Source organism: Ambystoma mexicanum, chromosome 3p (assembly GCF_040938575.1).
Source record: "Ambystoma mexicanum isolate Mex_15411 chromosome 3p, UKY_AmexF1_1, whole genome shotgun sequence".
Classification (NCBI taxonomy): Eukaryota; Metazoa; Chordata; class Amphibia; order Caudata; family Ambystomatidae; genus Ambystoma; species Ambystoma mexicanum.
The window spans coordinates 525,970,272-525,995,375 of NC_090925.1; the positions used below are offsets into that span (position 1 = coordinate 525,970,272).

The 25,104-nt window shown below is 44.5% G+C and overlaps 1 protein-coding gene across 3 annotated transcripts in view; it reads right to left on the bottom strand.

The window, feature by feature from the left end:
• The window catches only part of ZSWIM3 (zinc finger SWIM-type containing 3), a 97,915-nt gene extending 73,455 nt beyond the window's left edge, over window positions 1-24,460 (bottom strand). The window contains exons 1-3 of one of the 3 annotated variants that reach the window (XM_069651232.1): window positions 24,374-24,423; window positions 23,285-23,492; window positions 6,506-6,648 (exon numbers count right to left, since the gene is read on the bottom strand). In XM_069651232.1, the coding sequence (XP_069507333.1) occupies window positions 6,506-6,648; window positions 23,285-23,365 (224 nt within the window). In that variant the 5' untranslated portion in view covers window positions 23,366-23,492; window positions 24,374-24,423. Of the gene's footprint in view, window positions 1-6,505; window positions 6,649-23,284; window positions 23,572-24,373 lie in introns of those variants that run through there. The other 2 variants (XM_069651234.1, XM_069651233.1) reach the window with 2 other exon arrangements.
• Between the last annotated feature and the right edge of the window lie 644 nt (window positions 24,461-25,104).

Here is a 25,104-nt window from a genome sequence, read left to right on the forward strand (position 1 = left end):
ATCTGCCCGGACAGCCCCTGTGGTTAAGGGACCCTAGGCTGAGGGTGGCTCCTACAGCAGCAGCTCCGGACAGTGTCTGCAGGTGTCGGCAGGGGAAGCAGCCATCCACATAAACCTAGCCTAATTACCAACCGCCCCCAAACTCCCTCAGCAACACATACAACCAAAGAGGCACCTTGGCCCAGTCCATCTAGCCTGCTCAATGCACTGAGCCCAGAATAGGACCAGCAGCACCCCCACCTAACTGCCCGGGTACAGTGTCAGACCGTACCACCCCACAACAACAGCCAACTACGAGGTGGCTGAAAAGTCATAACCGCACACGCAATCCTGCAGAACCACGTGGCTACAGTGACCAAACGCACCTTTCTGAGAATCAGACCGCCGCCAACCGGCATCAACGTATAAAGTAGGAAAAACTTCCCACAGATATCACTACATGAAATCTAGGCCCCTCTTCTCACTGGACAGGATTCTCTATTCTAGGTGTGTTTCCCATAGCTGCCCATTATACAGCGAAACCTACTGTATTGTGAAACCTAGACCTCTCTTCCACTATATATAGGGCCCTCAATTCTAGGTGTTCCCGATAGCTGCCTATTATACTGTGAACCCTAGGCTTCTCTCCCACTATACGGGGCTCTCAATTCTAGGTGTGTTCCCCATAGCTGCCTATTATACTGTGAAACCTACTGCATTGTGAAACCTAGGCTTCTCTCCCACTAAACAGGGCTCTCAATTCTAGGTGTGTTCCCCACAGCTGCCTATTATACTGTGAAACGTACTACATTGTGAAACCTAGGCCGTGTTCCCCATAGCTGCCTATTATACTGTGAAACCTATTGTATTATGAAACCACTATGCAGGACTCTCAATGCTAGCTGTGTTTCCCGTACCTAAAGTGTTCATGAAACCTAGGCCTCTCTCCCACTTTACAGGGCTCTCAATTCTAGTTGTGTTCCCCATAGCTGCCTATTATACTGTGAAACCTACTGTATTGTGAAACCTAGACCTCTCTCCCACTATGCAGGATTCTCAATGCTAGCTATGTTGCCAGTACCTAAAGTGTTTTGTGAAACCTAGGCCACCCTACCATGATGCAGGATTCTCAGTTCTAGGTGTGTGCCCCATATCTGCCTATTATACTGTGAAACCTAAAGTGTTTGGTGGAACCCAGGCCTCTCTCCCACTATACAGGGCTTTCAATTCTAAATGTGTTTTCCACATATCTGCCAACTATTTTATAATACATACTGTACTGCGAAACTTAGGCTTCTCTCCCACTACACAGGATTCTGTGAAACCCATACCCACATTTTACCGCTCTGTGAAACGTAGCCTCACCCACGAAACTCTGCCAATTAACTGCCATACACCAGACAGGCACCATGCCCCACTGGCCAAAGCAGAGCAGTACGCTGGCGCGCCAGTAGGCCCAATGAGATCCACTGCAGTCATTCCCTACCCCCGCCAACTCGCACCCCAACACTAGCCCAGCCAACACACAACCCACCTCCCCACCACTACACACCTTCAACGTACAACCCCTCACACCACACCTATCCTCCCCCTCACCAGACCAACCCACCTCACCCCATCCTCCCCCAAATGTAGATCCCGCTGTGCGCAATTAAGAATGGCAAGATGGAGAGAGGGAGCAGAGAACCTTGCCCCTGCAGAACATTCCGGATGACACAGCAAGGGACATAAAATACCCTTCACACACCACCCCCGCCCACCAACACCTTTTACTCACACTGTCTCCAATCAACTAAGGGCACCTCCAACTCCACAGCCTTAGCACAGCAAGAGCAGCTCTGGCCAAAACCCCAAGCTCCAGAGCCCCTCCAACTCTCACCCACACACCTCCTAGGACAGTCCTAATGTCAAGGAAAGGCTTAGACCAACGGCACCTTATGCTTTTCCTATCCTCGCCCATCTTCCAACACAGTTCGCAACTACTGCCACTGCAGTATAGGAGCGAATCCTCACCATCCATACCTAACCCGGTCCTAGACCTATTCCCCACCCACCGCTCCCTTTCCCTCTTCCCCCACTCCAGTTGTTCCTTCTTCTCCATTCTCCACCAGCACCCCTCACCCAGCCACACCCACTGCGCTGCCCGCGCTCACATGGGTCCCCGCTAACCCCTACAACCCTACCCATCCAGCACGCACAAGGGCAACCCACCAAATATCCTGCACCCTTATCAACGCCAGGTCAGTTTCCAAAAACAAATTCCACATCTCTGTCCTCATCACAGATGAAAACCCAGTCATCAATTTCATTACCGAGTCCTGGTTTTCTGACGACTACGGACCCATCGCGCACAAGACCTTCCCACCTGGCTACAGCCTCACTGTCCGGAACGGATCACAAAGGGGAGATGGCCTCATAATATTACACAAACACCAATTCAAGCTAATAATCAAGGACACCTCCACCAACACCACAGACTATGAATCAAAACTCACACCCTCCACCTCACACAGTTTCCGAATCTACAGACCACCAGGCTACAACAAAAAATTGCAGACACTTGGTGAAGCACTGGCCGCTGACCTCATCCTACTCGCAACACTTACCATCTTAGGGGACTTCGACATATAGTTCGACTCACCATCAAATCCTTTGACCAGATCGCTTTCAGCACCACGACTATATCTACCCAGCACCCCCCGCTCCCTATCTTGAACTGATCACTCAGCAATGTGCTTCATCATACCTCTGAGCACAGCGGTTAGCGTTCAAGGCCGCACACCCCAGATCTAGAGCACTCACTCCTCAACTCTCTCCACACACTGTCTCAAGGAAGGACCTCCAGCAATCGAATCCTTCGACCTCTGGCTTACAAATGTCCTCACCCCCTTCACCTGAACAAAACGGACCTCGCAGAGATCAGGACCTACACCTAGGTGGTTCACCGCCAATCTCAAAACTCTCAAGCACCGTCAGGAACTGACCTGGAGAGCCGACCCTTCTGCCCAGAACAAAACCGCCCTAGCAAGGGCAACCAGAACATACAGACGGGAAATAAAAAAACAGCAAGAAGAAAAATTCTATGGGAAGCGAATCCTAAGTGCTGGAAACCCGAGTAAGGAACTACATAGAATCATAGCCGAATTCAAATCCCCTGCATGCTTGCGCCTGACCCCACCAAGCCCTATGTGACACCTTATCACTCCACTTCCACAATGCCGCAAATGAAAGACACTACGCCATCATCTCTAAATTAAAACAAACCCCTGCCGCCCACCCGCCCACAGACCAACGTCCAAACCCCCCCCCCCGCACTCCTCAGCTACAATTCCTCGACTCTTTCTTTCCCATCACACACCTAGAATTCCTCTTGCTCGTAGCAGCCAGCCGCCCGTCATGCCCCCCTGATGACCCCTGCCCACCGTCACTCCTCAACAACATCCTAGCCTCCACCTGTGCAGGTTGTGTCGCATGCACAACCCTTAACCACTCTCTCGTATCAGGATGTTTCCCGAAAGCCCTTAAAACATCCTACATCATACCGATCCTCAAAAAAACGATACTCGACCCACTCCTCCCCCAGAACTACTGGCCTATCTCCAACACACGTTTCATCGCCAAACTCATGGACCGCGCGGTATACAAACAGCTTGGCCAATTTGCCGAAGCCAACAACCTCCTAGAACCTGCACAATCAGGCTTCAGACCACTAAGGGGAACAAAATCTTCCCTAGTCTCCATCTGGGACGACCTAAAAATAACAGCCGATGCAGATGGCTATGATACCATTGATCACACCATCCTACTAGACAGGCTACAAACACTAGGAATCAGAAGCACGGCCCTCTCACGGATCTCCTCCTTTATCTCTAATCTATCACAAATCAAGCACCTCCACCAGTTCACATCCACATCACAACCAGTTGGTAAAAGGTGTCCCACAAAGACCATCCCCATCACCCCTAATCTTTAACTTCTACCTAAAACCGCTTTCGGTGATCATCTGCTCATACAATCTTACCTGCTACAACTATGCAGACGGCACCCAGATCATCCTCAAAATCTGAAAATCTCAAGGCTCTTGCAGTCCGGACCTGCCGTCATGCCTCTCGGATATTGACCACTGGATGATGACCAACCAACTCATTCTCAACCCTGGGAAAACTGAAATCCTAGTTTGTGGGAAAACAGCCCTCCACCCCCAACCAATCCCGTGGCCCAATCCACTAGGACAAGCACCGGCAATGTCTATCGTCGTAAATAATCTTGTATGCACATTGGACTCAGACTTATCCCTCACCCAACACACCACTATCGGATCCAAAACCTGCTTCTTTCATCTATGGATTCTCAGGAGTATATTCCCTTAACTCACCTAGCCCCACCGTTTTTCGGCCATCAACTCCATCATCCTGTCCCACCTAAACTACGCAAACAGCCACTACCTAGGTGCCCCGGCATCTCAACTAAGGAAACTCCAAAGAATCCAAAACGCTGCAGCACACCTGCTCATTAACCTACCCGCTAGAGAACACATCAGCCCTACCGGAGTGGTCCATTGGCTCCCGATTAGTCGATGCACTTGCTTTAAAGCCATGTGCATCACCCACTGCGCCGTTCACAACACCAGACCGGAATTCCTCCGAGACAAAATTGTTCCGTACCAACCCTCTAGGAATCTCAGATCTCACATAGCATTTCGCCTAGTGATCCCGTTTCACAACTCCTCCAGGCTGGGTGGTTCCTCCTTCTCCGTCCAAGCGCCAATCATCTGGAACCCCCTACCACTACGCATTCGCAACACTGAAAACCACCTGAAATTCAGAAAGGCCCTAAAATCCTGGCTTTTCCTGATATTCCCCTGAACCCTTGTACCTCAAGACTACACTGCGGAAACCAACATCCCTGGCACCAATTACAAACACAGCGGCCGGCAGCTCCGGAGCGGCTCACCTGACACACCATCACCCCATGCACAACAACATTCCCACCTGACAAATACACCAGCGAAGCCAGCAGCCTTCGCTGTGGCACACCGCAATAAACTCACCCACGCTCACCGCCCCTTAGACCCTTGAACAAGAGAGACCACGAATACTGAGACAAATAGACTAGGGAAGCCTGCAGCCCTCACTGAGCCACACCGCAATAAACTCACCCACGCTCAGTGCACGCTCAGACCCTTGCACTAGAGAGACCATGAATAATGAGACCACGCAGCCCACACTGGACAAAGTTCACTCCAGCCGAACAACTCCGAAGACTACGGTACGTATACCTTACACCACATTTGTGGACACAGGCCTCAGGCACGGCCAAGCATCCATGCACTGTAGTATGCAGCTATGGCTATGCTTTCGCTCTAGCAGAACATACAGCCGTTCACACTGAAACCTCTGACGTACCGCAACACCTCTGCCACTAGTATACGGCGACTACCCACAAAATAAATTCAGTATGGCTGGCCACACATCGACTCTCAACAATAGCACTCTATTGCAACCACCAACAGTGCCCAACCACATGCCTGGCCTCTTTCTGGGCTGTAAAAAAGTGCATTGAGGCCATACAAATGAGGAAAGAGTGCTATATAAATAACCGAATGCAATACAATTTGGAGGACTTGCGCCCGTTGAATAGCACTGTAGAGGCAGAATTCCAAGTGGTCCCCAATCCTGCCACCATTTTGGGTAACATCCCCACAGAAGCAACATGTTTTACAGTAATAGTCCTGAAGAATGTCTTTTTCTCGATCCCATTACATCCAGTGCCATTACTTCTTGCATTCACCTATAGAGGGCAAGGATTCTAACACACTTGTTTGCCTGAGGGTACTGTGAGCCTCCCAGTATCTTTAACAGGGTATTTCAGATGGATCTAGAGAACTTACAAGTACAGAGTACTGTCATCCAGTACGTGTATGATCTGGTTTGTAGTATCACAGAGGAGCTGTGCAGGAAGGATTCAGTAAAAATGTGACTTTACTGGCAGACAAAGGTTACAAGGTGGACAAGGACAAACTGCAGTAAATTGTGTACCTAGAACAGATATCATCATCAGCAGGTAGAAAAATAACTCCATAAAGGGCCATGGCAGTAGAGAATACACCACAGCCAATCACATGCAACAGTTTTTAGGGTTATGCAACCAGGGGAAAAAATGTAAGTTGCAAGCTACTAGCCAGCCATAAAAAGTCACTGGCCACCTGAATGTTATACATATGCATAGCACACCATTTCTGACTCGCCAAGAGTCAAACGTCACTAGCCAATGGCTAGTGACAAGTGCACATTTTGCACCCAGATGTAACTACTGTCGAGCATGGATATTTGACTATCCTTTTTGGGGGGGGAGGGGTGGAATTAGTTTTTTTTTTTTTTTTTACATCATTACAAACTAATGCCTGGGTCTCCAGCCACCAGTGCACCCCAACCAGGGGTGGGTAATCGTCTGCAGCCTTGGCTCTCTGCCAGCAGATGGCCACAGAGCGCCACAGTTCCATGCACGCCACACTGGATGCACTCACCAAGTTTCAATGCTGGTGGCCCACCGCAGGTCAGCACACGCGACGGTGCACATCGCCCCGAGGCCGTTCCAGAGCCTGAAACCAGGTGCGATCAGTGCACAGAGGACTCCGGTCCTGATAGACCAGGCACACCGCCAAGTAATCTGCGGGAAGAAGGATATTTAAGGATTTACAAGCCACCTGTCAGAGCCTTCTCAGGCAGTAGCCATCTTGTAGCCACACAACAGCGTCCTCCCGATATTTGACTATTCATTATACACCAAACCACTACTGCAAGGTTTAAAAGAACAGAAAGCAAAAGGGCCCATTATCTGGGCAGATCAGGTTATCGAATCATCTCAGGAGCTTAAAACACTGTTCAACAGTGCCCCAGTTCTAGCCACACCAGATTACAATAAGCAATTATTTTTGTTCTCCCACTCCACCGGTCAGGTGACGACAGCTGTCCTCACACAGAAGACCTCAGTGGGACATACGTCTCAGGCTTATTACAGCAGTCTCCTGGGCCCAGTAATGCAGGGAATACTCGCATGCAAACAGGCTGTCCCAGCAGCTGCTTTCGCCATCCAGAAATCCTCTATCATCACCATGGGATAACCTGTAACCCTTAATGTAGAAGATGCAGTTTTTGCAATCCTAGAATAATCAAAATCTGCTCTCAACACCCAAAGAGCATCAGGATATGAAGTTGTTTTGTTGAACTCCTCCATTCATGCTGTCAGGGGCCACACTGTTAATTAATCCAGCAGCGTTTCTCGCAGAACTAGTAAAGTCAAATGATACAGTACATGATTGTACTACATATGTGAACACCACGGATGACTACACGTGTTAAGAAAGACACTCTCGAAGAGGGGGAAGGTGCTCTTCATTGACGGTTCATGGACGATTGATCAAAATAAGGCACACTGCAGCAGCGGTAGTGAGCCTTGAGTCCGGGGAATACAAGGTGTTGGCAAAAGTGCGCTTACTATCCAGTTATTCTGCGCAGGCAGCTGAGCTTGTGGCACTAATAAGAGCGCCAGAACTGTCCATAGGATGTCCCACCACCATTTACTCCACGTATGTCACGCCCATAGTACACTCAGACCTTTCAAGAAAAAAAAAAGAATCGGACGGCACCCCTGTACAACACGCTGTATTACTAGCCCAGCTGATAGATGCATTATCCTCTCTGCAGAACTTGCAATCAAATGCGCAGCACACACGAACAATACAGATCCCGTTGCTTATGGCAACAGTGCAGCCGACTCAGCAGCAAAAGAAGCAGTACAATCTGATACACCAGACGATACAGAAAATCCCATCCCGAAGGTCATTACAACCAGCAACAGCGCAGCTCCTTGCAATGTCCTTTCACTGATCCAGCTTGCTGAAGTACAAACACAGACAACCCAAGAGGAAAAAGACTTGTGGACCAAGAGAGGGTGCTTTCTTTCTTCTTCTGAGCTTATTTGGTGACAAAATATTTTGGTGAAACCTGTTATGCTCCAAGCACTTCTCACCATTGTCCTCAAACAATTGCACTTCCTGGCACAAGTGTCCAGAGAATATATTCCAGCAGAACTGAAAGAGGAATGGTTCACTCCAAATCTCCAAGAGATTGTTACTGATTTCTTAAACTGCATAACGTGCCAAAGGCAGGCTAATGGTGGAGCCCATTAGGACACTCAAAGAAACCTTTGCTCCGCCCATGAGGACCCTTCAACTATGTCGAAATGGATAATAGGTGCAGTAAGTATTGTTACCTCATTGTTGTAGTTTGTCCTTTTTTACGATGGATCGAGGCAGGTCTTTGTGCCAGCCCTGATGCTAAATGCACTGCCAGATTTTTGGTGCGTGGTATTTCCCTGATGCAGGATTTGTGACATCATCAGGTTCGACAACGAGATCTACTTCTTCAATGAAATGTGCCTTTTGTTCCGTTTACCACCCCTCCCGCCCAGGCCAACGGGATGGTTGAGAGGATGAACTGCCTCCTAAATCAAAGGCTTGCTAATCTTTGTGATACATTGAAAAAGCCTTGGTTACACTGTCTGCCTACTGCTTTGGTCACGCGGTGCAACCGCCCAGGGGTCAGATCATCACCAAACTCCACACAAAATTATGACATGAAGGAAGCTGCATACTCCTCTCACTCCTCTACGCACAGCTTCTGGTGCACACAAGTCTGCACACATTTTAGGAGAAGAGTTTCAGATAAATATTAGGGAACAAAATGTCAGGTTTATAGCTCTACAAAAAAAAAAAAGAACACCTGTGGGAGAGACATGTTCTTCGTGACTCTGACCAGCCATCCATCATCATTCTCACTCAGTCACACTCCATTCAGAAAAGTTCGACCTGCATAAACATTACTGTGCTCAATGGTTTACAGTACAAAAATACATATTTTTATTATGTAAGAAAGATTTAAAAACTCAATAGGACCAAAACAGAGTTTCAAGTCCACTCTTGTGGGCTACTTTTCACAAAAATGGGTGATGGGGTTACTAAAAGTGACTCAGAAAACAGAAATATTACACTTAACAATGAATGCACTTTTCTTATTACACAGACATAGATTGTCGGAAGCGGCCACTGTTTCCACGGCTTCAGTGTGAAACCTTGTTGGTGCGGTTTGACGATCTTTTCTCGTTACGCACTACGCTCCATTAGGTGCTTTCCTCTAGCAGAGGCCGATTCCGGAGGAGGAGGAAGTGAGGTGAAAGTGAAGCAGAGCCGAAGCCTGCCGGCTTGGGACGCTACGTCTACCCCCCAGTGCCATCCCCATCTTCAAGCAAGAGAAACGGGGAGGTGAGGCTAGGCGATGCGCTTCCCGCTGGGGTCATCAGGAAGGTGAGATGCGGCATGTGTGAATGTGACACGCGAGCGAACTATACGAGCATGCTCACTACTCGCTCACCATACGCTCCTACTGGGTCCTGCAATTCCCCCCTTTACCCCAGTAACCCCTGGAATCCCTCTTTACCCCCTCTGGAAAAGGTACCCCCCAGTCTTGGTGGTTTCCTTACGTGGCAACAGTTCCGGATGTTTTATGTGAATGCTTGCACTTTACTTACACTCTATAATGCACGGCAACCACTCGATCTGTAACCCTAGTTACTAGGGATTCCAGCAACTCTGCAGAGTAGCAGAAGTAGACTTGGGTGCCCTATAGATAGACACTTTGTCATCTCTCACTTTGTCATCTCCCAGTCACTTCCCTTTGGCTCCAGCTGGAGCAGTATGGAAAAGGAGGAAGGCTCAGGGATTTTATAAATTAGTGGGACAAAGGAGCAATTAAATATTGCACTTCAGCATATAGGTTATTACTGACATCATTCCAGATCCTGTAGCGAGACACTAGGTGCACTTGAAGAAGGATTAAGGCGCCCTATAGTTTAAAAATTAAATAAAAAAACAACGATAAAAGTTAACAGGCCCCTACTATTAGCACGACCTGGATCTGACTAGACCTAGGAGAAAGGTGCATTTAAACTACGGTTTTACTAGCCCTCCCTGCAATACTGCCCCTCTATTCATAACCACGCTGCACAGACCTACGAGAGATCACCGATCTGAGCAAAGGCACTAGACTCACAATGCTGACAGTCAAAAAGTGCTCAGCGACAAGATATAACCTTCGCAATCAAAGAAGCAGAACACTGATACCAAAAATAAATGGATGCAAAGGACTGTGGAGAAAGGGGCTATCACAGACTTTTTCATGATTCCTGATACTGCAAATATTGCAAATATAACAATTTCACTGCTCCCCGCGGAAAAGGCGACAGGAAACCAAGATATGAATAACACCATAGAGGCACTAGGAGAAAGTGCAATAGATAACAACTCACTTCTGGACCTGTGCTTATCTATGCAGAGATCGAGGACTCCTCATTTAGGTAGCAACCAGGGCAATCAAATCAATAGCTACCAACGTTTGTCTATCGACTCCCAACGAGAAACATTTGTTAGACTATCTGCGTCGCCCAATCTGGATGTACGCTTGGAATCATCGGCACCAGATAGTAGCAGAGAACAAGAGAAAAATCAAACTACTTTAGGGGACCTGCAATCCCCGATCACATCTCTACAATTCACCTTGAATATTCTATTAAAGATGTGCGGGAGAATACTGGAAGTTACTCTTACCTTACCGGCAGGAAACACAGAAAATAGCAGTAACCTGGAGCCAGTGCTAAATGAAGGGAACATGCCAGTACCAGTATGCCCAGAAACTGCTGACCATGATTTAAATACAACAACGAATGCGGATGTTTATTTCTCATGCAAACAGCAGTGAAGGACCAGAAGAGTGATTGCAAGAAAAAAGCGCCAAGTTGCAGCCATAATACTACCTGACACAGCAGAGCAGAAGAGGAAATATCCAGACCTGCAAAAGGTAGCACTCCATATTGAATAAGGAAAAATCTAAACGGAAAGCGGCCGAACGAACAAAGGTATTGCAGGCAAGGAGGGTAAACTGACAAGTTGGCTCATTCTCGTTAAGAGCACAGCGGTAATCCCGGCTAAGGAGGGAGACCTAAACAACAGCTACACTTCACAATTATTGGTTGAAATTGATTTAGAGCCCTCATATTGCCCAAATGAGCCGGAGAAGAACTCCGCTTTGAACGCCGCAATTATTGACCCAACCAATCCACCTCAAATGGATATTATACCTGCTCCGTTAATTGTGCCGCCACACGATGACAAAGGTAACACTATATCACCACTAGGCAGAAAAACCTGCATTATCAAGAATCTTTACCAGAATAATGACCATGACTGGATCCCGAGATCTGCGCTGATGATTAGACTACATTCCATCCCACAGCTGAGAGTGCTGAGATCGGAAGACTTTGAATTCATTGAACCATTGAAAGCTAGGAATCCCAACATATCAGCAATACACTGTAAATTTTTAGCAACAGCTAATCTGATACGCAACTACAAAGACAATCTCTGGGAAGTTGACATTGAAGTAGCTGCTGACCCTAACATAAATCGATCCACAGTGGCCAATGCAAACGCCATGCACTAAATGCAGCGAAACTACAGTTCCACAGATACCTAAAGGCAACTCAATACAGTTAGCAGATGTACAGAATGTTCTTAAATGGCTTGCTGAGTCTCTCCCTGCTCTGTCAATTACCCAATGAGATCAAAGCCTAGTTACATGGAACTGTCGTGGATTTAGCCATTTATTATCCAAAGATGGCTCAACCCCCATGTTAGTTGGTCACACCTGCATATGTCTACAGGAGACGTGGCTTACCTCCCGGGCCCTTTTAAACGGCTATTCTATGCACCAGGAATTAGCCAAAAAAGGACCCAGGAGAAGACCCTACGGAGGTCTCCTTATTGCAATATTACATCCTCTAAAATCAACTAGGATCAACTCTAATTTGGAAGAGTTTGTACTCGCAGTTGAGATAGAACTTCCCGGTAAAGGTAAAGTGGACAAGATGCTTTTGATCAATCTTTATAACCCTCCTGATTCCTCCTGCCGAGATATTATCCAGGAAGCTTGCCACGATGTGCTGATTAACTGGATGATCAATGCTGAACATAATCTAGTAATAATGGCAGGCAACTTTAATTGCCACATAGTGGGTCCAGCGGGGAAAAGTAAAAATCCCTTAACGAAGAACATTGGAAGATGTGGCACGCAGAGGAGAACCCTGAGGGATTACTTTGGCTAAACTTCTTGAAGACATGGGACTTTGAAATATTAACTGGCAGAACCTCCAGCGACTATCCAGGTCAACCTACATGGAGTAACACCAGATCTAGAAGCACACTAGATTATATCTTTTTAAGTCCCTCTATGGCAAAACTGGCCATCGATATGAGGAACAACAATAATGACTGGAGTGATCATGCTTCTCTCACGCTATTATTTAATTGTGCGGTACAGCATGCCCAGCCCAGACGTATTGGTGAACTAAGAATGAACCATACCTCTTCTAACATCTGTTGGTCCGATAAAAACATCAGGAAAGCAGCAGAAGCCACAAATGATGTGGCACTTATGGACTGTGAAGCCCTCCACACTATGTCTGACAACGAGATCGAAGAGTGGATAACATCATTTTCGCAAAACTATGAAACTGTTAACACAAATATGCAAGCCCCAGATGCCAAACCATCTAACATATTTGATGTTGAATTCAGAGGTGCCAAAAGAACCTTAAGAGCAGAACTCAAGAATCTACGTAAAAATTCGATCACATGGGACCAGACTGCAAGTAAGAAACGCAAAAATACCTTTAGACTTTGGCTTAGGCAGAAACGTTATGCAGCCAAATTAGTTAAATGGCAAAAGACAGTCCAGATACTCTGCACTGGTAACTCTCGCTCCATATGGGGACTGTTGAGGCCAGAGGTGACACGAGTAGTTCTCTCGATGTGGGCCAATGGGAGGAATTTTTGAGAGGTCGTAATCATTACCCAGCAGGTCTGACCCAGGAGAAGACATCTCTGGATCATCCATCTCCCTCTTTCAAGGTATCCGCAGAATCACTGACTACCATGAAAAAAAAGCTGAAATCTTCAAGAGCACCTGGGCCAAATGGCCTTGCCAACGTCATACTAAAAAACAATCCTGAATATTGGGCAGAGGTCCTCACAATACTATTTGATAAGACTCTGAATGACGGATGTATCCCGGAATCATGGCCGACAGCAACCCTGGTCCCTATTTATAAGAGGGGAGACAGGACAGATCCATCCAACCATCGACTACTGTCCATGTTAGATTGTACGGGAAAATTGTTCGCAACATACCTATTACACAAACTACAAGAATAGATGGATCGAGAACAGATCTTAGACCAATGCCAATGTGGCTTTAGGGGCGGATATTCAACAGTGAATAATTTGATTGTAATGGATATGCTCCGTAATAAGGCCAGAACTCCAGGGAATACACCATTGTATATACTATTCATTGATTTTAAGGCAGCTTTCGATTTAGTACCTAGAGATCTGCTGTGGTCCAAACTTGAGAACTTGGGCTGCCCCAAAGGTATACTGTACTACCTCAGATTACTACACTGTAATACTACAGTCTTTCTGAAACTGGACGTCATGGGTAATATGACCCACAAGATTGATCAAACACGTGGCGTAAAGCAAGGTTGCGTGACGGGCCCGATATTATACAATCTTTTTGTTCACGATATACCTAAATCCATAGCAGCAGTCCACAATTGTCCACCTAAGATAAGCCAGACCCATTGTTCGGTTCTGGCATATGCGGACGACTTAGCCATCATGGATCATACAATCAGTGGGCTTCGAAACTCTGCAGAGGCACTGTGGACTTATGCCCTACGAAATGGCCTTACAATTAATCTGGATAAAACACAGGTGATGGTCCTTAGCAGCAAGAAGATAGCCAAAATACATGGGTCCACAATACAATATACACCCTATTATAGATATCTGGGCATTGAAATAGAGCCCAAAGGCCATTATACCATGTGTAAGCAAGCTCAAATTACGCATGCTGCTCAAATTCGTGCCCTGATATATCATTTTTCCACGTCTCATTGTGGGTATACTGTTTGGGCTGCACGACAACTGTATCAACAGGTCTTAACCCCCATGACTACCTATGGCCTAGAAGCCTTACAGCAGATGGACTTGGGATGGCTCCAGATACTAAAGGGGAAATTCTGGAAGAAAATACTTGGTCTCCCGAATAGTATACCAGTGGCTATCCTCAGACTGGAACTGGGTCTCATCTCGCTGAAAGCTCAAGTACTCAGGAAAAGGGCCGCACTATACTTAAAGATGTCACCGCAAGCAGAAAACTCTCTATTGTAAGCCATGTATAATGAAATCAATAAATCTGCCACATTCTCATTTATGGAAAAACAGATGGTCAACTATCTGGAAAAGATCGTCTGGATCAACAGGCCTTATAGAGATCAAGCCAATATACTATGCGCTTTGACCAAAAAGTCTGAATTAGATGACTGGATTGACAATTTTGCACACTTAGAAGGTTTGAAACGTTATAAATGTGTTCAACATATGAGATACACTTTTAAAAAGCCATCTGCTTATTTATCTTTGTGTCCTTGACCGCGACTGAGATGCTTTATCCTTTTATTGAGGATTGATCAATTACCGGTACGGGCTATTAGCGGAATTATGAGCAACCTGACCAAACCAGATCGCTACTGCCGGCTCTGCATGAATAGCTCTGCCACTGAAATGGGTGAATACGTTCTAACTAGATGCCCTTCGATGCAAAAACGTATAGAATAGGCAATGGAGATTTCGTCCACTGTATGGATCAAATCAGCAGCGAAGATTTCTGGTTGAGGGCGCTGAATGCAACTGGTATGAAACTCTATATGGCACTATATAACGTGTGGCTGATAGTGGAGAAACTACTGGACATAGCTATATAGTGCCTGGGACAGTAGAGAAACTATTGGACATGTCTATACAGTGCTCCAGATAAGATTTTAAGGTGGGGAGTATTTTACTCCCTATTTTTAAACTTTGAGAGTAAATGTGATTTTAAGAGAGTAAACATGACTTTTCTCCTTTGGAAGAGAGTAAAATGTATGTGACATCCAGCCAAAGAGTTCAAAAACTATATGGAAATCATTACTATGCTGCAGCTTTCTGCATTGTGACAGAATACACTTTTCATTATTTCTCTAAGGTCTGGACATTTGATCCCTCCTGTATATAGTTAAATGTTGAAATAAAAAAACCTAGCCAATTAAATAGTAAAGCAAACATGAATTGTATTGTGTGTTTTGACGTTCGATAGCAGAATTGTCTTTTGATGTTTAATGAAAGTCCTAATTTCCTGGAGTTACTACCTATTGGCATGCCAATGTTATGATACAACAGTGCAGAGAGGCACAGACTCCATGCTAAATTCTACATCTAATCTAATAGCCAAATGGTTATTTATATATCGCTTTTGGCAAAGCGCTGTACATAGAACATATTTATCACAATTATCACCAAACCAAAGTCGGTACTCCTTTATCGACCTCGAAAGGATGAAAGGCTGAGTTGGCCTTGCCGGGATTCGAACCTGCAACCTACAGATCATGCACAGATTGCAGCAACGAGTACACAACCGGCTGAGCCATCTTATTGGCTAACATCCTTCAGAGATCGGTTAACTGAGTATCGACTGAGGTATAATAATGACAGTACCTAGATTTTGGACGAACACTTTATGAAGCGCTATAGACAGTTAAATGCCTATCATGATTATCACAGGAACAGGTTTTGCCGAGTTTCTTTTTCAATTACCAATGTAACTTTCCTTTGTTTGTTTTTGAACAGCGCTTGTACTTCCTGGAGAGTCAGGTTTTGGATGTTTTTAATGGTAGCCTTGAAGATTTCAGAGGCTAGAACACCTGTGATTGGTGTAATGACAATCACCCTTGAGCAAAGACTCTGCCGCCACTGACCTTCTATAGTAATGTACCCCATTGACTGCAAGGTTGAATGGATGTAAACTATACTGTGCATAGTCATTTTACACACAGTTTTTATAATTAGAGTGTAAATTACATTATAAGTGTAAAAATGATCTGCCTCTACAAGATTATGCACATAGCACCAGAACTCTGTTGGTTTGCTTTCACTGTAAAAAAAGCATAATTTGCTACAAAATATTTTCTTAATTGCAACTTAGTTTTCCATCTGATTAATTATACAATCCTAAAATTCTAGGAAAATATGCACAGTGCTTCTGAAGCAGAATGTTAGGAAACCATTCCTTTTATCAGAGTGTGCAGTTTCTTTTTTTGAAAGGCTTCAGAGAAATGCATTCTGTTTCAGAGGTGGCTTGCAATTACATCCATGTAGATAAAAATCAAAAGAAGCCTTCTGGTTTCTGTCAAGTAACCTGACCTTTGCACTTCCCTCTGCTCTAAACCTGTGTGTAAATGTACACAGGAAAATAATAAAGCTGTCGTATTTACAAGATTTTCATGCATAAAAATGCCTAGTACGCACCTTATCTGGAGGCTTGTGTCTATATAGAATTTCCTTCCCCTAACTGATGGGACAACATTTTGATACTGTATGTCTAAGCGTCTACACCTGCAGTTAATCTGCAAGAATGTTATAGCTTTAATACAAATCTGATGTAAATGTACAGTATACAGGTGAATTAAGTACAATGTTACGTCATGTCGAAACATCAGTATGATGACATTTTAAATTGATTCTCCATTTTGGATATTTTGCTATAAGGTGATTATGGTATTTATGATTACTGTAATTCTATCATTTTTTGCTTTGGTTAATTATGATAATGTTTTTTTTGCTTTTGTTTTTATGAATATGATGTATGACACCATAATAGTATTTTACTTTAGTAATTTTTTGATTTATGTTATGTGAAAAGCTTATATTAAGCTATAACACATTAATAAATAATTTAATTTAATTACACAGACACTGGTCTGGACTTGTCACCTCAATGCCTTTCCACTGGCCAGTAACAATATTCATACCCTACTACAATATCTTCTTCTGGCAAACTGACAGTGGCATACACATGACAATCTAAACTAACCTTCAAAAGGTCATGTGCTCCGTCTTAGACCTGCATATCTTTTCTTTAATGCACTGTGTATTAAACAAACAAAACAGTGTCGACAGACGTGTGTTTCGGCCTCTAGCAGGTGGGGGGGGGGTGGCTCTATCTTCGTCATCCCTCAATTTGACTACTCCTTCATCAGGACGGACATCAATTGACTCCCCATGATGAAAATGAAAGGTATATATGGCACGGATGGACCTTTATCTTCTCAAGTATCTACCCTTGGGGCTCTTAGTAGCTTTCCCCATTCCATGCTGTTTTATTTTTAAATGTTTTTATTGGCATTTGTCAAGTATCATCATTTACATAATAAACAATTAGGAGTGGGTTGGTGATGTTTATGGTTCGTCGTTCACTACTGCTTCTAGGGGTGTGTGTATTCTTTTTATGAAGAGTCTCCAGATCACTGGGGTGAAGTGTGTGAAGGATGCGGATGGAAGGATAGTATGTGTCACTGCACATATTCAGGATGCTCAGTATTGTTTCTGCAATATATATGCTCCGAATGGGGGTGATTGTAGTTTCTTTGTAGCATTAGCGCAAATGTTGCAGAATGTAAATGCGATTAATGTAATTTTGGGAGGGGACTTCAATGTTGTTTTGGAACCTGAACTTGAAAAGTGTGGGGGGTGCGGACAGTGCCAACAATCTGAAAAGAACAGCATTAAAGAGACTAATTGCTGAATGGAACCTCACAGATGTTTGGAGATTGCAAAACCCTTCAATGAGACAATATACTTTCTTCTCTGCAAGGCATAATGCTTACTCGAGAATTGACCTCCTTATGACCTCTGGCCTCTGTACACAATCATTCCGAAGGGAAGACATCGGATCACTACTTATTTCGCATCATGCTCCAATCTCCATAGACTTGCAATTGACCTTCCCGGTTCCTAAGTCTAACACCTGGCGGATGAATGTTTCCCTCTTGGACGATGGTGAACTTGTGGACAAAATTGTTCAAGAGGCGAGATTCTTTATATCTGTGAATTGGACTGGTGAAGTCAGGGTGGAGTTTGTGTGGGGAAGCCTTTAAATCATATATGCGAGGATTGTTGATTGGTTTGTCAAGCAAGAAGAAAAAAATGAGAGAGGCAGAAGTGAAAAAGATTACTGATGACATTCAGGATCTTAAGAGAAATAATATGCAAGACTTTTCAGGAGAGACTTTAGAAGTATTAAAGCAGAAAAGGAGACGATTGGAAGATTTGTATTCTTCAAAGGCTGAGTGGTTGCTTTTTAGAACCAAAAGTAACTACTATGAAACAGGTGAAAAATGTGATCGGCTTCTGGCACATCGATTGAGGGTTATGGATAATGGCAGATCTGTCAATGCAGTGGAAAGACAGGATGGGTCGGTGACTTTTGATCCTGCTGAGATTAATGCGGCTTTTCTGTCATATTACAAAACCCTGTACTCTTCAGAAACCAACTTAACGGAGAGTACAATTGGACAATTCATTGAGGACTGCCATCTGAAGAAAGTGAGTTTGGAATCTTTGGAGTGTATGGAAAGAGATTTGAGCGTGGAGGATCTTAGGTTGGCTGCTTATGCGTTGAATTCTGGGAAGTGTCCAAGTACGGCCCTCTTTCCAAAATTGGTTTCAAGGAGATAATCCTGCCAGTTTTCAATTTTAGACACAAACAAGGTGTTCCTGGGTATTATACTTGACAGAACATTTCACATCAATTTTTGAACTAATAGGATCTTCCCAACCTGCTAATGCAAGTTGTCGCTTTACGTGGCACAGCTAATGGAGAGAGCGGCCACCCGGATATCTCAACAGATCGGTAAGCGCTTCCCGATATTTGCCAAGTTCCATGAGCTCCATAGCCTAACCCAGTAAAAGACCAGTTTCCATGTTAGTTGGAAGACTACCAGGACCAATCCACACTCCATCATTAATGGGGCACTCAGACTGGTAGTCTAAGGAGCTTCTTTAGAAATGTTTGCTCGGCATCCCCGGACTAGAGCATTTGGAACATCCCCATATCTCGGTTGCAAACAAGACAGCTGAGGTAACCTGGATGATATAGATCTCAGGGGCTGTTGAGACAGCAAGCTCACCATGCGAACCAAAACACCTTTTCTTTAAATATTACTGTCTGATGGGGGTGTGAAATGTTCTGTCAAGTATAACACCCAGGAACACCTTGTTTGTGTCTAAAATTGAAAACTGGCAGGATTATCTCCTTGAAACCAATTTTGGAAAGAGAGTCGTACTTGGATTTTATTTCACCTGCCTGTGTTTGCATCTTGTTTGTTAAGTTTAGATTCAATTCATTAGAAGAACAAATTACTTACCTCTGTTAATGTTCTTTCTGATGGATGTTCCTTTTAAGATTAATCATCGCCCTCCCAGCCTACCCCTCGGACTGCGAGCACATTTTTGTTTCTTTTCTCTGTCAATGCCCATACGGATTGCATAACCCCTCAAGACAGGTGAGCAGAAGAGAGGAAAAACTAGAAACTGATGCAATAGGGCGGTGCGTGCTACTTATACTATTATCGACATCAAATCCGCACGCAGGAATGGTAACTGCCAAAGCACAGCGGTGCTGATGCCTCAGAGTGCCACTCTGCTGTCAGAAAAGTTTTCTGAGACAGCAAAGCGGGAGAAGAATATATTTAAGAAGAGGAATCTGTTGGAGGAACATCCAACAGAAAGAACATTACCAGGGGTAAGTCTTTTGTTATTTTCCTTCTTTTGTCCTTCCTGCTATTTTATTATGCTTTTGTTAATTCAATTGAAACTGCCTCTGGTGTTTATTCCTCTCGCTCTCCTCTTTTTTATTATGGCAAAAAAGCTATTCAATGAGAATTCTTCCTTTTGTAAAGGGGAAGAATAATGGTGGAGCTCATAATATCTTTATTATTTACTGTTTGAAGTGTGAGGTTTTTTATTGTAGGCTCCTCTTCATGATCAAAAAACATCACACCCTTGACTCCGGGTGAATGTCTTGGCTTTTCTCAAAACTCCCATTCATATCCTTGTGTGCGCTTCCCAACACGTGATCACAAATGGCAGTCACTGATTCTAGTGCAGATACTATGAAGCAAAACACAAACCTGAACCGCCTTTTCTCCCCACGGCACCCAAAGATCTTGCTAACACCAACTGTTTACACACCGTCATCCTAAAGCAGATCAAGGGGGGAAATCTCAGCCCCAGCCTCAAAATAGTAAATGCCCATCTCATACAAGGAGACTTTCCAAAAAACCTTACGATAAAGACTAAACCACCCACTCCTTTTAAAAAAAACTTGGACCCAGGATATAATGCAAACTACTGACCAAGCACTAGGCTCCCATTAATTGGAAAACGATTTAGACAGACAGTCGCCAACCAACTACATGATGTGATTAATCAACACAGCCTGCTCTGCAATTACCAATCTGGACTCAGACCAAATTGTAGACCTCAAACAGCCGGTATTGTACGATTTGACAGACTATAAAAGTACGACCCCACCAAAAGACCTAAAACGAAAAAAAACCACGAAACGTTCAGACTACAAAAAGTTCAAACTTTTCGTGTTGTGCGTTTAGATGTTCGATGGGGTCGGACCTGGGGCTGGGGGGTTGTCCCCTGCAACAACTCGCTCACAACAGTGAGCGGGGGTTGCGGGGTACAACCCACCAATCCCCCCGTCAAACGAAGAGAAATAAATAAAACCTGGGTGCTGTAGGGGTGTCCCCCGCAATACCCTGCGGGTGACACCCCCGCAGCACACCTGAGGAAAAAAAAACATTTAAAATTCATTTAAAAAACGGGGGCTGCTAACAGTATAGTGAGCGGTGGGTTGAGGGGGGAAACCCCTGCAGCTTCCGGAAAAAAAAAATGAAAAAGAAAAGGCCCTACTAGTCTTCCTTGACCTCTCCGCCACATTCAACACAGCCGACCACCTCACACTGACCAGCCTGTCCACAACACAATAGGCTTCTCGGGCAGTTGTCAACTGGTTCACAACTTACCTCTCGGACAGGCGACAAGCTATACAGATGGTCAACTTAGACCACCACCTAGTCACTTGCAGAGTCCCGTTAATAAAGGCTCACGGTTTTATGGTATTTTCTTTTACATTTCCATCGGTATTTATCAATATTTATTTTTTGGTCTTTTTATCTGTATTTATTCGCATTTATTATTTTCTTTTACAAGTTTTACTCGTATTTTTCCACATTTCTTCAAATCAAATGTTGACATGAGCTCTTTCACTTTGAAGATGCATTTTCAAATTTAAGATGTATAGGAGAACGCAGACTGCTGAATACCATTATGGTGGCAATGCTGAGAAACAACGGCCTACTCTACACCTCAAATCACCATAGAGAATAAAATGGTCACAGGCTTTACTTTGCAATTCACATTTAGTTGGGTTTGGGATGAGGCATAGATTGAGCAGCTGAAGCGCATAAATAGTTGGCTTTCAGTTGCTAATTTAGTGCTAAAAGTTCCGAAAGCACAAATCTTATAACAACTGCAGATTGACCATGGTCACTTCAACCATTGATTCGCCAATCGCTGCTGATCTGCAGATGAAAGGGCTGCACGTTACAAATTAGTGCAGAAAACAAAGGGTGAATTAAAAGTATACCAGGCCATCAAGGGGCCCTGCACAGAATACACCTCTGTCTAGAAAAGAAAGTCACTTCCTTTGATTACATTTTCCAAGTTGCCAGTCTGCGCGCCCTTGGTCATGCTGCCTGACAGCATGTGAACACATGCTTTCCATTGTTTATGGCTTTTAAACATAAATACAGTCCGGAAAGCAATTAATTTCCGTCTGCATGTGTACAAAATCCATAAAAACGGCAAACCGGGAAACCCATCTTTAATATATTTACACCACACTCCACCAATATGTGGACGACACTCAATAATACCTAAAAGTCAGTGGTACTAGGACATCTACTTTATTATAGAATTGCCTTGCCTCTATTGAAACTTTTATGGCAAGCACATACCTGAAGCTTAATCCCCCCCAAAGAGAATGTGTCCTACATGGTCACTCATCTAGCCATTCAAAGATGGTTAAATAACATGCACCTTGACGCCTTCACACTTCACATGGCCTTGGCATCCAAATCATGCAGGTGCAGGAAAGACAGCACGGTCTCCTTCCGAAAACATATCAATAAAAAGGCACAAACTGCATATTAGCAGCAAACCCTTGTAATCTAAAGTGGTCTTATATAACGCCCTTCTGCCTATAATGTTGCCCTCGCTGCGCATGGCTCCATCAGAAAGGAAGGCAGGGTGCGTTAGTTGGATTGGAAGGCAGATGCAGAAACCTTAGGTGTTGATGGATGTAGGTTGTTGGCAGTACCCGTTACCTGTGTGTTGATCCGAAAATCGCTTTGTGTGTGGTTGGTACTAACTGGGCAGGTTAGATTGTTGTGTGCAAAAACGAATAGCATTTCATGTCCTTTCTTCCAACCAAGGACTTCAAAACCACAGCCCTGGCTGTGGTAATCTCACACATCGGAAAACGTCCTCCACACCAGTGTTTCGGTTAAACAGCTGACACCACTTAGGGCTGCCCAACACGCAGTGCATGACTCATAACAGGAAACAAGAAATATAAGCAAATGTCATCCATCCTAAGGGTGCTGCACTGGGTTCCCATCCCAGCCTGAATACTACTTCCTGCATTAACTAGAAAGCAAGCACTGACCTGCCTTCCTAGTTGCAAACTCTGTAGCTCAGACGAGCCATGCTGCTTCGCAAGCCTATCACCTTCTCGTGCTATGCCCTTTCGTTCTGGAACACCATCACAGTGGCAATCGAGACTGCACCAACGCTCTTGCAGTTCAGGAAGCAACTGCATATCTTACACTTGAGTAAATAACTAAGTCCCACCTTGCATTCCTACATTACATCCCACCCCCATGGCAGGTGCATCTAACACATTAACGTCCTTAGCCCATATGTTGCCCTCAATTAGATGTACAGTGATGGTTTGGTTTCTAGACAGTTTTGCTTTAGCTAAAACTCAAATACCAAAATGCCAAGAGTTGTGATAGACAAAAACCACAATACATTTAATTAGAGGTAGTTACATGGTCTTTTCTCAAAACATTTACGGTTACATCGAAGGCTATACTTCTCGGTTTGTAAATTACACGAATTTCCATGCATTCCCCTTTTAAATATCCAATAAAGATAAAACTTCAAAACAACGCCAAGTCTTACGTGATTTCTTCCCGAATGTTGGTTCCATTTCTTCGGTTGTGGTTTCTCACTGTCACACTGGTCCGTAAACCATACTGACATTTTGTTTCCTTCTTGAAAGAGATGAAGCTTTCTTTAAAATCATCATAATCCCGAAAACAGCTACCAATCTCCATAGCAGAATGCACTTCAGTCTTTGGCGCGCTTCACCCCACAGGGGTCTCCCACCCTAAGCATAACAAAGAGCTCAAAGTGAGCCAGTAATGTCTAGACTGTGATCGCATAGCATAATCAAATGCACCATTATATTGCATCAGTGTTGAATCACACTAACATGGGTTGCTTCGCTACCCTGCCAACATCTTTCACCGCAATACTCAACAGTGGTGACGTTATGTACAGTCTCTGTAGCGTCAACCCAGTCATATTAGCTTACCCATCACTGCTCTTTTATTCTGGTTTTTAACACTCCTCGTGTATGCTTTGCAATATGTAACCCCTTTCTGATGTGTGAATCATACTCCCTAGCATCCTATTTGCCACAGTGTCGCCGGTATATCTCCAGTGCGGTTAGTTTCTCATGCTTGGCCTCCCAGTATGCCCCTTCCATTCTAGCTCTGCCTTTCCCCCACCTATTATTTACTGCATTCACCCTTCCCTCTCGTATGCTTTAATGCCAGTCACCCACTTCTTCGGGCGTTTTTCACACTGTCGACGTATTTATTATCACAGTGCTCTCCGTAGTTTCCGTCATCTCCTAGCCCAGTTAATTTCCCTGACGTCTGGCAGCTCTCTGACCTGTGTTTTGGAATTTTGCTGGTCTCCACTCATCCCCCGTTCCTTGTAACTCAGTCCTAGATAGCCACACGTTTATCCCCGCCACCTGAGCAGCCTCTAGCCTGTGCCAAGCAATGTTCTCTGTAGAAAATCTTACCCTCTGCCCTCCTAATAACAGTCTGCCCGCCCTACCCAGTTTCTTTAAAGTAATCAGTGTGCTGCTTCGCCTTAGACTGCCTTGTTCATTCTTCTCTAATTTGGTTTGCCGGCTCCCTTTGCTTCCCTCGAACCGCAAAGACTTCCTGTGCTAAATCGCCTGTCTAAATTACCAACCCGGGCCGCTTATCTACACATTCCGAGTAACAGGGTTCCAAGATATAAGTAAAAGACAGCCGGGTAAGAGTAACAACTACTAGTTCCCGTTAGAGGAACGGCCCTAGAAACATCTCATCCTCACGTGACATACACGTTACGTTCAATGCAACGTCCATCGCTTGTGACTTTAAGATCGATGTACACGTCACTTCACGCTCGGTTGTGCAATTCCTTGAGATCTTTCTGTATGAGAAGAATCCCTCACCCCCTAAACTTTTCCATTTGATTAATTAATTAATACATGATTATTAACAGCTGAAAACGAACCAACCAAAGGAGGAGCGTTCCCTTTAATGTTACAAGCAAATTATAAAACGGCGCTTATCTTAACAGGTGCACATGTTTTAAACGTAGAAATCTGTACTTATTTCTTTTCTGCATGGTCCAATCCCGGTAGATTTAGAAAGGTTGTCACGAGACGTTTCAGTATAGTGGTGCAGTCGCTTGACTGTGGTCCTGTTGCCCTAAATTCGAATCCCAACTTGAGCAATAAAAATGTATCAACCACTTTGAGAGAACAAAAACATTCTGCATAATCTGGTTCTATGACTAGCGCTGCGAGGCACGTTGCACGCCACACGTCATATATTACCTTACCCATCACTGTTTTTTTTTTTTGTGAGTTGCTGGTAAACTTCAAAGGCATCTTTTCCGGACGCTAAGATGCGTATCTTGATTCATATCCAGAA